This window comes from Fukomys damarensis, unplaced genomic scaffold (assembly GCF_012274545.1).
Source record: "Fukomys damarensis isolate Sample0158 unplaced genomic scaffold, DMR_v1.0_HiC HiC_scaffold_16, whole genome shotgun sequence".
Taxonomy (NCBI): Eukaryota; Metazoa; Chordata; class Mammalia; order Rodentia; family Bathyergidae; genus Fukomys; species Fukomys damarensis.
Window position 1 is genome coordinate 23,870,116 of NW_022900928.1, and position 13,164 is coordinate 23,883,279.

General features: G+C 37.6%; 1 protein-coding gene across 1 annotated transcript; it reads left to right on the forward strand.

Moving 5' to 3' along the window:
• Positions 1 to 12,052: 12,052 nt before the first annotated feature.
• LOC104857897 (olfactory receptor 51B2-like) lies at positions 12,053 to 12,987 on the forward strand. Its single transcript, XM_010617964.1, is given in 2 exon segments — positions 12,053 to 12,620; positions 12,623 to 12,987. Coding segments are annotated over 2 exon segments (933 nt in total).
• Positions 12,988 to 13,164: the final 177 nt, after the last annotated feature.

Below are 13,164 nucleotides of genomic sequence, written 5' to 3' on the forward strand. Positions count from 1 at the left end.
GGCCAGTTCTGTGAGGAAGAAATGATTCATTCAGGTGACGCAATGGTTCTATAGAAGCCGATTCGTGGGTGTGCTACCTGCCTGTGGGTGTGCACTAGTTATACCTGCAGCAATAGTGATGGTATTACTTTAGTCACTTCCTGGAAATTGAAAGGTATGGGAGAGTAAGACATCTAAAGAGCAACTCTGTAGTATTCAAAAAGTACTATGCATAAGTTAATTGATGAAAATACTACATAGAGATCAGCATGTCCACACTACACTTTGTTGACATCCTTATGAATCTGAGAACTTAGTAAAATAAGATAAAACCTCCCTTCGATAGTGGTATAATAGTATTATAACTTACTGTTTATTTTTAGGGTGCTCCTTGCCTTGACTGGTGGTGTGCAGAGTGGCTGCAAATGTTTCCCTGACAGCTCCCAGATCTAAAATATCAGGAGTAAAGAGAGATTCTAAGCAGTGTTGGACAAAAGGGCATAATATCCTAATGCAAAATAATTAAACAAATAATATATAAATCAGTATATATATATATGATATGTAAATGTAGATATTGACTTATGTTCAATCTTTGGAAAGAATATTAAAGTAACAGCTCTCTACAGACTTTGAGAGGCTACAAAGTGACATAGGACTTCAGTGCAAGTCTCCAAAACAGGTAACACTCTATTATGCAGCACTTTAATAAGTCAGTTTCGATGCCCTGATTTAAAAACTTGTTAGAATTTGCTAACATAGATACAGAGGTGAGCGTTAAAAATGATTTTGTGATATGCACTTGAAAGCAGCATTTGACAATACCGCTGGACTGAGTACTATTGCATAGCATCTATTTGGGAAAACAAAAATTCAAACGGGTTGTTTATGTAACCTCAAAGAGAACAGTTTTTAAAATCTATAGACCCTGAAGGATATTAAAATGTTGAGAAGACTGCATCTCATTAGACTTTTGTGAAATCATTAGTGTTGACAGCCAGGCTCTGAGAATTAATAAAATGTGTGTTAGTGACATTAACCAAAGGAAATACCACTCCTTGATTAGTGTAAGCTGTCCATCTCACACGCATGACACAAAGGACTTCTTTTTGCTGAAGAAAAGTGTCTGCAAACTGATGACACTTTGATGTTCAGAAGAATTTGGTTGAAATCGCATCTTTGCTACTTTCTAACAATGAGGAGCATGGGAAAGTACCTTAATCTTGGCATTCCGCGTTGATCTGTACACGGTTCTAGTCATTTCTGCCTTACACAATTATGGATTTGACACAGATATGAAGATGGCAGAGAACTGGCAAATAGGAAGTGTTTCATAAGGGCTAAACTGTTCCTTATTTCTGAGTTTTTGTCATTGTTACAGAGCTTGCAGAGGATACCAAACAGATTATTCACCTTGAGGTGTGTCCAATAACCCAATTTACTTAGAAAGCCTCTGAAGCAAAGAAAACCACAATGATGGCGTTGTGATAATACTGTGTCTGGGTGACCAAAGGAGAGGAGAGGAGAGGAGCGGAGCGGAGAGGAGCCGAGAGGTGTGAGCGTGAGAACCTCTGACAGAGCTGAAGAAGTCCATCATCCTGTACCATTTAGACTCAGGGAGGGTGGGAGAAACAAATTGGTTCTTGAAGGATGAAAAAAGAACAAATAGCTAACTCCTGCCTGTCAGTGTACAATTCAGACAATACTCTGATTTTGTAAGGTGAAAGAAGCCATAATGGCAAATATATATATTGTCCATATCAGCAGTACCGAATGCGATGTTTTGAAACAAGAAAGCATTGTGAGACAGTTACCACCACCATGGAAATTCTTACATCCATCAGCTCACGGGGTTACTTGTGGAGTGAAAATACTGAAGATCTCCTCTTTGCACATTTCAAATGTACTTTAACAATGCTCAGGAAACATAATACAGATCAGTCATCCCAGTAACTGAGTTCTATTAATACTAACTAAACATACAACAAATGAATACAGAAAAAATAATAGCAAAGGAACAGGAAAAGCCAGACAGAAGGAAAGATAGCGTGGGCAGCAAATGTAATGAATAAACCATTGTGGAGATTCCATCAAGTATCTTGTGCCAATACACATTTCTTTTCTTGAGCAGAATCTGTACAGCCTACTCGTGTCCTTCTCTAAATTCGTAGTGCTGAAGAATAAAGGTGGCCATGAATCACGAGCCCGGGTCTTTTTGGTAATCCAGAAAGATTTCAGCCACAAGTGCAATTTTTAATGTGGCCTGAATGTCGTCCTCTGCTTTCACTCTCTTGTCGAGAAACTTGCTGTTTCTTCTATGTCTTGCTCTGCCCTAGTGCCTGCAGATAAACCTCAGAAAAAGAATCATGATATACCTTTACTGACCTGAAATTGTGTTCTCTGCCATTATTCAGTGCCATGGTCCTGAGTTTCAGATCTTTACCTCGAATGGGACCTGATATAACACAACCTTTTATTTGTTCGTTTGTTTGTTTTTTTATTCGGTACTGGGGATCAACTTGGGCCTTGCACTTGTGAGGCAGATGGTGGAACCATTGAGCTAAATCTCCAGCTCAACACAATCTTTTAAAAATATGCACCAGAGCCAGAATGTGGGAATATTTATATGAGAATGATCTCCCCTGGGACAATCCTTAATTTAGGTCGCTCATTGCTCCTCCTTGGCTGACCCACCCCAGCCCCATCGCTGCTCATTTGCACCCTGAGCCTTGGGAACTTGAAAAGTTCAGAGGCGGTCCCCACAGTCTGTGGCTTAGCTTTGACTTCAGCTTTATTGCTAGAACAGTGATTTACATCTATCATGATATGGAAGTAAAAATAGACTAGGTAGTGATCTAGACTGTGATAGAGTTCTTGGGGGAATACTTTCCCCTGCTATCTTTAAGAAATCTCATTCTTACTTCACATTTTCTATTATGCATTTTGATCCTTATTTACGCTTTCAGTATTTATACATGTGTGTAAATACTCACTTAAGAGTACGTCCTCAATGTGCATCCATTTAGCTTTAAATGTCTGTAGTTTCTCATTCTTTATGGCTGAGTCGTATTCCATTTTATATGTAAAAAACCCCACTATTTCTTTATCCAGTCTCTAGTTGGTCTGAAAAATAGGAAGAACAGTTCCAAAGGGAAAGAGGAATTGGGAGTAGTAGGGCAATGAAAGAAGGGAAAAGAATAAATAAGAGAAAAGAGAGAAATGGAAACAAAGTCTTTGTAAATAGGGAGGTGTTCAAGAGAGAGCAGGGGAATGGGGAAAAATAAGAATCGAGATACATCATGTAAAGGTCCAAGATCCCAGTGATGAATGTCATCATACTGTTTATCTAAAATGTACCCCAACATTAATGAAAAAAAATAATTTTGCAATTAAATTTTAAAAAAATCTCATTCTTCATCCTTAACATAAGGAACAGGTGAAATTGGAGGAGAGCAGGGCATCCGTTTCATTTCAGTGAACGATTTCCCCTCACCACAGTGTTTTCCCCCGGTGTCAGTGCGTGAGTGTGAGCCCCCATCCCTGTCCCGTAGAATTCAGTTTCAGGAACGGTGAACCTCTCTTTCCAGCCCTTGAGTTCCCCTTCCCTCTTCTCCACACCCTCCATCCCATATCCTCCAAGCACATCAGGGTGGCAGGGATAGGAGTCATTCCTCAGGCAAGTTGTGCGTAGGTTATAGAAGACCAGAATCACAGCGCGAGTGGTCTAGAAATCTTTTGACTTGCTCTTGCTGTTCATCTCCACAGATAGTTTACAACTCAGCATATGTGCAGAGAACTTGAGTGACGGAACTCAAGCACTTTGTGACTCTGGTTCTTTCTGTGCCACATTGGTAAAGTTTATTAAAACATAAATTTTCTCCATGATCTTAATTTCTATAATGTATGCAGCCAATGCCTCCACACCGAGTTGCTGCAAGGTTACATATGACACACAGAATGGTCCTCAGGATTTAGTAAGCACTTGATATCAATTATTACCTTTGTCATAATCACATTTGTTTTCTTTATTTATGTTTCATACTATTAACCCTCACACCACAGAAAATTACTTGAGAAATGGATTTTTAAAAATAATTTAATGGCACATAGATAATGCAGTATTAAATTATAGAATCAATGTCACGTTCCTCAGTTTTTGTCCTGGAAATAGGTGATGTTACAATTTGATGTTGTTTTCTGGCTGATAGGGTTTTGCATTTTCAGATCCAAACTTCTTTCTCAAAAACATTATTCTTCCTAGCAAAGAGTTTTTTATTGCATACTGCATGTTAGTCATTGATACACATATAAAATATATGCAGATGAACACACAGGTATATCCATTCATCACTGTGTAATTAGGGGCAATTTAATTCAAACATTGATACAAGTGAGCATATTAAATTTAACTATTGATACAATGAGGGCAAACCGTAGCGAGAAAGTATTAAAGATATGTCAGAAAGTCATTCAGGAAGCACTCTTTATTCAGTAAAAATTTTATGCAAATGGACTTTCAGACAGTAATATGATGAACAAATCCCAAATGTACATAAATTTGTTTCAGAATAAGTTCACTCATGTAATTGCCACCCAAAGCAAGAAACAGCCCCTTATCAGTGACTCAACTCACCTGTGTACTCTACCACATCCCATCCTTCAGGTGACTTTTACCTTGTCCTGACTTTTATACCACTAGTATGGAAGTGTGTGTGTATGCTTTGCATGTGTGTTAAACTTCTACAGTCTTCATTAAATTTGGAAAAATATTTGTCTTCCTGTGTATTAGAAGTTTGCTAGAAGTTTGCTCACTTCATTCCTTCCCAGTGTCCCCCTCGTGTGACTATTACTCATGTTTACTCTTCGGTTCTTGATGGCTAAGAGCTATAGCTGGGGATGTTAAAAACGGTTGGATTCTCATCAATCTGGTACACATTTACTTGATTCTTTTTTTTATTTTATTTCTGTTACATATTTTTCTCCATTGAGTTTATTGGTAACATTTTAGGTATACAGTACAGTTACATTCATCAGTGGGATCTTGTACCTTTACATGACAGGTCTTGTTTCTCATTACTTGCTTCTTTATCTGCATGTAAGTATGAGTTTCCTTTTGGGCCTAATCATAGGAACACAACTCTGTGGATAAACATATGCCAATCTCTAGTAGATACTAAATAGTTTCTGAAGTGATTATACTATTTTATATTCCATTAGTAATTCATTAAAGTCTTGATTGTTTAAGATCTTAATCAACAAGAGGTGTTTCCAGGTTTTAAAAAAGATATTTTCCTGGACACAGTGGTATCTCATTTTGGGTTTCATTCAAATTTCCTTAACTAACAATGCTCCACACATTTTCACATTTTGTGAGGTTTATATCACCTTTCATTAAGTGTTTGTTTATAACTTTGAACCATTTTCTAATTTTATGCTTTATTGTTTTACTGTTGCATTGGAGAACTCTTTAAAATATGTTAAATACTAGTTCTTTGTTAGATATGCCATTTGAAAATATTTTCCTCTAGACCATAGCTTATAGTTTTATCCTCTTAATAGTGAAATCTATAAATTCTCCTCACAACTATAGGTCTGATAGATTTTCTTATTTTTGCCTAAAAGTCATATTAGAGTTTTACATTTGATATTGAAGTTTTTGCATACAGTTGCAATTATGAGTAAACTTATTCTGAAAAAAATTTATCAAGCTGTGCATTTGTGATTTGTTCATCATTTTACTGTCTGAAGGTCCATTTGAATGAAATTTTTACTAAATAAATAATGCTTACTGAACAACACTCTCATATATCTTTAATACTCTTTCTTACTACTGTTTGCCCTCACTGTATGCATTTTGAGTTTTCTATTTACAAGTTTGGGCTTTCATTTGTGCCCTCTCTACAACCATCTCCAGATGGCTACTTGTTTCAGCTTTCCTTTATTGTGTTGCTTTTGAATCCTTCTCAAAAATTAGTTGGTCATATTTATGAGGATTTATTCCCAGATCCTCTATTTTGTTCCGATCTCTTTACTAGTATCACATGGCTTTGATTGCTATAGCAAAATAGTCAAACATTGTGGAATAGAAATACTATTTACAATGTTTTTACAAAATTATTTTAAACATTTAAGTCTTTTGTCTTTCTGTATACATTTTAGGATAGACCATTTTGACAGAAATTGAATAAAACCTATAGATCATTGACAGGAAAATTGACATCTTCATTCTACTGCATGGTTGTTTCTATGAGCATGATATATGCCTATCCACTATTTAGAATTTTGATATTTTTTGATTGGCATATTTTAATATTTATCACTCATTTATATTTATAAATCCATTTATATTTATAAAGTTTGTGCTTATCTATGCATTCAGTATTAATGAGTTAAGTACATTTTCAGTGTTTACATTGCTGGTATGTTAAGTTTCTAGGACTGACATGAAGAAGTACCAAAAATTGTGAGGTTTAGAAAATGCATACGTATTTTCTTGTAGTTCTAGAAGCTAGATGTTCTAGATCAGTGTGTTGTCAGCACTGATTCCTCCTGCAGGTTTTTTCTTAGATTTGCAGACTTCCAGAGTCTTCCAGAGTCTTCCTTCCGTACCTCTGTCCAAACGTCCTTTTTTGTAGAACTACACCATTTATAAGGCCTGGCCCAAACCCTAACTTTAAGTTAGTTACCTCTTTAATGACTTTGATTATCAATATAGTCACATTTTGAGGTAGTTACATCTCGGACTTGAGCATTTGCACATATTTTTGGTTGAGTCCACCAGAGCTAGTGATCATTTGATGATCCCAGCAAGAATTGTTGTGTCCTTGTATACATTCGAAAATAATTTAATCATAACAAAATGTAGTAACAGTGTAGCTTTTCTCCAGGGGCAGGAAATTTGCTCTTCTGGTTGTATTATTTTTCTCTAAAACCAGTGATAGGGTGTTTCCTGCAGGGGAGATGACCTACAATATATTATCATCTTTTGGACTAAAGTGATAGGGTATGGTAGGCTGAAGGACTGTTTTATAAGTGTGATTTTTGTATCTCTAAGAAAAGAAAAATTCTGGCAAGATGAGTGAAGACATAGCTATGCTTAGAAATTGTGATTTCGTGTTGTGTATTCGGGTAACATATCTGGATTATACAATATTAGCTGTACTTTGCTGCTTTTAGTCTCCAAGATGAACTTGAGATGAGTAAAGCAAAAATATAATTGGAATTCAAATGACCTCGCCAAAAAACAAGTATAAGCTTCTCTTGAAAGCAACTGGGAAATATTCAGCCATTGAGACAGATGCTTAGGGTCAATGACCTCCCACAGCTGATGGAAGAGTCTCCTGGGAATATGAACAAAAGCTGTTTGATTCTTCAAACATAAAGATTTTACCTGTGACTGTGTTAGTCTTCTACCTTATTGGTAGATGATCTCAGAATCTAGGGAGATTAATGTATTATCTCAACTCTTTCATAGAAGGGATTCATAGAGAATATTTCTTTAGATTCCATTTGGCTCTTAAAGGGAAACATCTGGTGAGGTGATTTCTTTATTAATAGCCTCAGGGACTGGGTGCTTTTGCAGATTTCCAAAGGGCACCATATAAACTGAGTCTTCAGACAGGTCAAAATAACCTCGACCCTTACAACCAGCAACAAAGCCAAGGTGCAAGTGAGTATTAGAAAGTACACAGCATATGGAGAAGGAGGGAACTAGAAGACTCTTTTATCAGCTGTTCACAGAGAGTCAAGGAGAAGAAGAGGATCTCATCAGCCCACAGTATTGGCTTTGTGTACAGATCTCAGCCTGAAGTTAATATCACCGGGGAAAGGATTTGGCCATGGATATCTAAATCCTTTCATGCCCTGTGATGGGGATATGATTGGCTCTCTCACTTGTTCCTATGCTTTCTAGGAGAGGCCCCATTTCTTCTGTCAGACTTTCACTTTCCTGATGGCATGGAGGAGGATTCTGGCATAAACTTGATTTTTCATATGTTCAGTTATATATTCTTTTTCTTGGTACCGTTTTCCATCTTTATAACCTTTTTCCTTTTCTATGATTTTTTCCTCACCTTTTGTCCCTTCCGTTTTTGTCTTTTTTCTTAGAAACAAAAAGCACCTCCTCGATAAAGACACATGCATGTCCCATACCACAAATAGGGTGAGTTTTCTGATCTTTAATATAGCTATATTATAATGTGCCTCTGCATCTTGTTCTGAGGAAGAGGGAAAACTGCACTAAAGGTTACTGACGAAATACAGTAAACTCCTCTTCAGGACAGCCTTTCCTGTAGTGATCCATTACTGGTGCTGCATGTTGTTTTACAAGAAGAAATTCTTTACCAGCTGTGATATGGAAGAGACTGTGTTAGGGAAGAGAGTTTCTGAAGGGCCAGAGAAGAAAGAATGAGGTGAGGAGAGTGAAATTGAGTTTAGAACACAGAAGAGGAGGGGCTGCGTGGGACTGTCTTTGTATCATAACTGAAAAAATATATTACTCATGACTTTTTCAAAAGGCACTAAATTCTGGTTTTTAACTCTTACTCTTGTGGACAGAATACGGAGACTAACAAGTTATTTTGTTAATTTGATATCCCTTAGTCTCAAATCCAAAGCAGTAATACATTGAGTATGTCCTGTTGTCTATAATTCTTCTCTGATGGAAATGCTTATATTTAAATCTCATCTGTACAAGTACAAGGTAGCAGAATGGTTTTCTTTGTGGGCACTTTAACATTGTTGTTTCACACTGACAAAATAACTACAGAGGGACCTATGTGAACATGTTCATCTTTTTAATTTGAGAAGGAAACATTTTTAAAGAAAATGTACTGGTATATGATAGGGAAAACAACAGGACACAGATTTGTTTTAATTTAGGGGTGTTTATTATTCTTTTCATTAAGTTTATAGGTATATTTTAGGTATACAATACAGTTACATTCATCACTGGGATCTTGTACCCTTACATGATGTATCTTGGTTCTTATTTTTCCCCCATTCTCCTGCCCTCCCTTCGTCCCCTCCACCCTTCCCTATTTACAAAGACTTTATTTCTGTTTTTTTGCTTTTCTCATATTTTTTCCCTTCTTACCTTTCCCCTACCCCTGTAACTTCCCCTACTCCTCTAGAACTTTTCTTCCTATTACATAATGTCAATTGTACCTTTATACCAGAGACACTATTCCGTATTTATGCATTTATGTCCTATTAATTTCACTTAGGTGTTAATTATTGAGTCATAATTTCCTCACAAGAAAATAGGTATCTCTGGCCAATTTTTCCTTTTGAGTACTGTTGGCATCACTGTTCCACCATTTGCCCAAGCCAGTAACCTAGAACCAATGTACCAGGAAATCTTGCTAATTAAAAAAAAATCTCATCTCCTTGCTTATTATTGTTGCTGTTATTAGTATTATTTCTACTCCTTCCTCCTGGTCAAAGTCAACATTTCTCTTCATCTTTATTATTTTGACAAGTTTTTAATTTGCTTATTTTTCACATAACAGCCAGGTGAATAATTTTAAAATGAAAATCAGTATATATTACTATCCTCTCTTTCACTATGATACTTAAAGCTCCCTAATTTCTTCTCATTGCATTTAGAGTAAAAACAAATCTTACTATCATCTGTAAGATGCTCTGGGCCCTGATCACTGCCTGGGCTTCTAATAATACCCACTGTTCCTCTCCCGCTTGCTGGCCAACCTCAGTCAAATTGATTTCCTTACTCAATCCAACAGCTTTCCTCTAGGTTTTTATATGATTACTTCTTTGTGATTCAGGTCTTAGCCCAGATGTTACCCCCTCCTAGTTGCAGCCTCGGACAGCTGGAACAACTACACTGACCTGTATCCCAATAACTTTCCATTAGAGAGTACCAGGGGGAAAAAATGAGAACCAAGACCTGGCATGCAAAGGTACAAGATCCCAGTAATGAGCGTAACTGTATTGTATACCTAGAATGTACCAATAAACTCAATAAAAAGGAAAAAAAACCATGTAGTTACATTTGTCTAAAAGTGTTTCATTCATTTTTTTGGTACCAGGGATTGAAGTCAGGACCTTGCACTTTGGAGGCAGGCAGTGGAACCACTGAGCTAAATCCCTGGCCCGTTCATTTTTCAATGTAGGTTATGCTTTGTAAGAGCAGAGCCTCTGTTTTATTACTATTTAATTCCAAGACCTTTACAATAGGAGAGGGGCATTCCTCCCATATATGAAGTTTTGGGGCTGTGATTCTATATTTCACTGCCAGTAGAACAGGAAACATGAAAGGAAATAATAGTGCTTTAGAAAATACATGCATCACTGAAGCATACACGACAGCTTACAGAATAGCAGACATTGTTTGGGTCCTTCCTACTTCCTTCCAGTGCCCCTCATCAGGTGTTGGCTGATAATCCGCTTCCATTCTCTGGAGTCTTTCCTCCCTCCAACCAGATCATCTTACCTCGTAGCTCATCTCTGGCTCCCTAACACGACATCGCACTACTGTATATGTGTCCTAATGGAAGTGGTGTTACCAGAAAGGTGACTCGATTTCCAGGTTAGAGGAGCGGTGTCACTGCCAGTGTCAAAGCTACACTGCCTACTCAACTCTTTGAAACAGTGGGGGAGCCTGAAATTAGTTGAGTGGTTTCAAGGACTCACTTATCCCACCTCATTCTGAGTCCAAATTGTGTCTCAGTTAAATCAAGTCACTCTAAATTTGCACTTAGTATGAAGAAGACACAAGGCAGACTTAAGGTTTTCTCAGAGACTGACTCCAAATCAGGACGTCCCTAGTTCTACTGATTTCCATAAAGACTTCTGAGCAGAGTAGGGTTCAGGGGGCAATTAACAGAATTTATAATTTCAAAATCTAATATATGACCTACATGTTTACCATGTAGTAGACTTGCTTAGCATAAAATCTCACCATTTTCCAGGTGCCAAATAAATTTAAGCTTAAGGGTAGCTTAAGAAATGAGGATTCCTCAGATTCTTATATTTCTGGCAGAAAATGAGTATTATCCTTTCTCATCACAAGTTGCCGGAAAATTCCAGGAGTGGAAAAGAATACCTCTACCATATTCATTTCTCCACCTACTGCCGGGTACTTGAAGTAAGTGAAAAATTTTCTTACCTAAATTGTATTGTTCCAGAAGCAGGACGATGACCCCTGGATAATACCAAGAGACAGATAAAAAGCTTCTTGTTCCAAAGAACATATCAACATTTGCATTTATCTGTAAGAAAATGTCACTTCAAGAATGCGTGTCAAGTACTATAATGGCCTATCTTATTTGAAACCACAGCATGGACTTTTGTAACAAGGCAGACTGGCATTTCTAATGTGGAACCTATAAGTGAACTTCAAGGAAAACTCTAAATGCTTTTAGAGTATGTGTGATATCATCTTCTTGTGTCTATTTTCCTCCATAGAGACTTTATGACTCACCTAGAAAACTTTTCTAACAAAATATGTCTTTATCACAATTTTGAAATAGACTAACTTAATCCAAATTTAAATGCAGGAAGAAACTACAACCAAACTAAACAGTCATCTAGGTAAGCAAAATTACTATCCATTTCTATGTATTTCTTTATGTTTTTAAACATATGGCCCTTTTAAAATTTTTATTTCTATTAGTATATATTTGCAGTACATAATACTTACATTCACCATGGGGCGTTGCTAACACACCTTATTATTATTATTATTTTATTATTATTTTAAAAATCTCCTTCCCTTCTCCCACCTCTACCTTTCCAACTCATGGTCACCTTCCCTTTTACAAAAGATGTGTCTCCCCATCATTTCTGTGTCAAGCATGAAAAAAGTAATAGGGCATAATGCTATAAAATAACAGAACATTGTATCCCTTAACCTAATGTCATGCATAAATTATGAAAATTATAATTCCTCACTTCTGGAACATCCTATAAGTATCTACTGTTCTGAAAGAAATAATTGTAGAACTATGCATACATCAATTAATTGTCTCTAAGCAAAATATTGGTTTGAGGCTGCTTGGTAGTGGGACTGATAGCTTCTTCCAGAATTTCCCTCTTCGACAGTGGGCGCACCATGTGGCCCAACGTTAGCACCGCCCCCTTTCTGCTGACTGGCTTCCCCGATATGGAGGCAGCTCACCACTGGATTTCCATCCCCTTCTTTGCCATCTATGTCTCTGTGTTTCTAGGCAATGGCACCCTGCTCCACCTCATTAAGAATGATGGAAGACTCCAGGCACCCATGTATTATTTCCTTGCCATGCTGGCAGCGACAGATCTCACAGTGACACTGACCACGATGCCTACTGTAATGGGGGTCTTATGGACAAATCTCAGGGAAATAAGCCATGGAGCCTGCTTCTTACAGGCTTATTTCATTCACTCCCTTTCCATTGTGGAATCAGGTGTCTTGCTTGCCATGGCCTATGACCGTTTCGTTGCCATCCGTTCCCCTCTGAGGTACACCTCCATTCTTACCAATTCCAGGGTGACGAAGATAGGCCTGGCGGTACTGTTGAGGGGCTTTGTATCCATCGCGCCTCCAATTCTGCCCCTCTACTGGTTCCCTTACTGTCGTTCCCATGTCCTTTCCCATGCCTTCTGCCTCCACCAAGATGTCATGAAACTTGCCTGTGCTGATATTATTTTAATCGCTTATACCCAGTTATCCTGGTGGCTTTGACTTTCTTTCTGGATGCTCTAGTCATTGTCGTTTCTTATGTCCTAATTCTGAAGACGGTGATGGGCATTGCCTCTGGAGAGGAGCGAGCTAAGGCCCTCAACACTTGTGTCTCCCACATTAGCTGCGTGCTGGTGTTCTACATCACTGTGATCGGCCTGACCTTCATCCACAGGTTTGGGAAACACGCCCCACATGTGGTCCACGTCACCATGAGCTATGTCTACTTTCTCTTTCCTCCATTCATGAACCCCATTATATACAGCATCAAGACTAAGCAGATTCAAAGAAGCATCATTCACTTTTTTTCTGTACACAAGAGGGCTTGAGCCATTGCTTCACAGTCTTCAGATCTCTGGGATATCTAGATATTTCCTATAATTGGAATAGATTTAAACTTTGTACTCAATCTTTATTTTATCAGAGTTAGGTAGACTTTAGCTGTTAAATAAAGCTACAAGCTAAATTAAGCAATGAACATATTCATCCATTGAGATCTCTCTCTC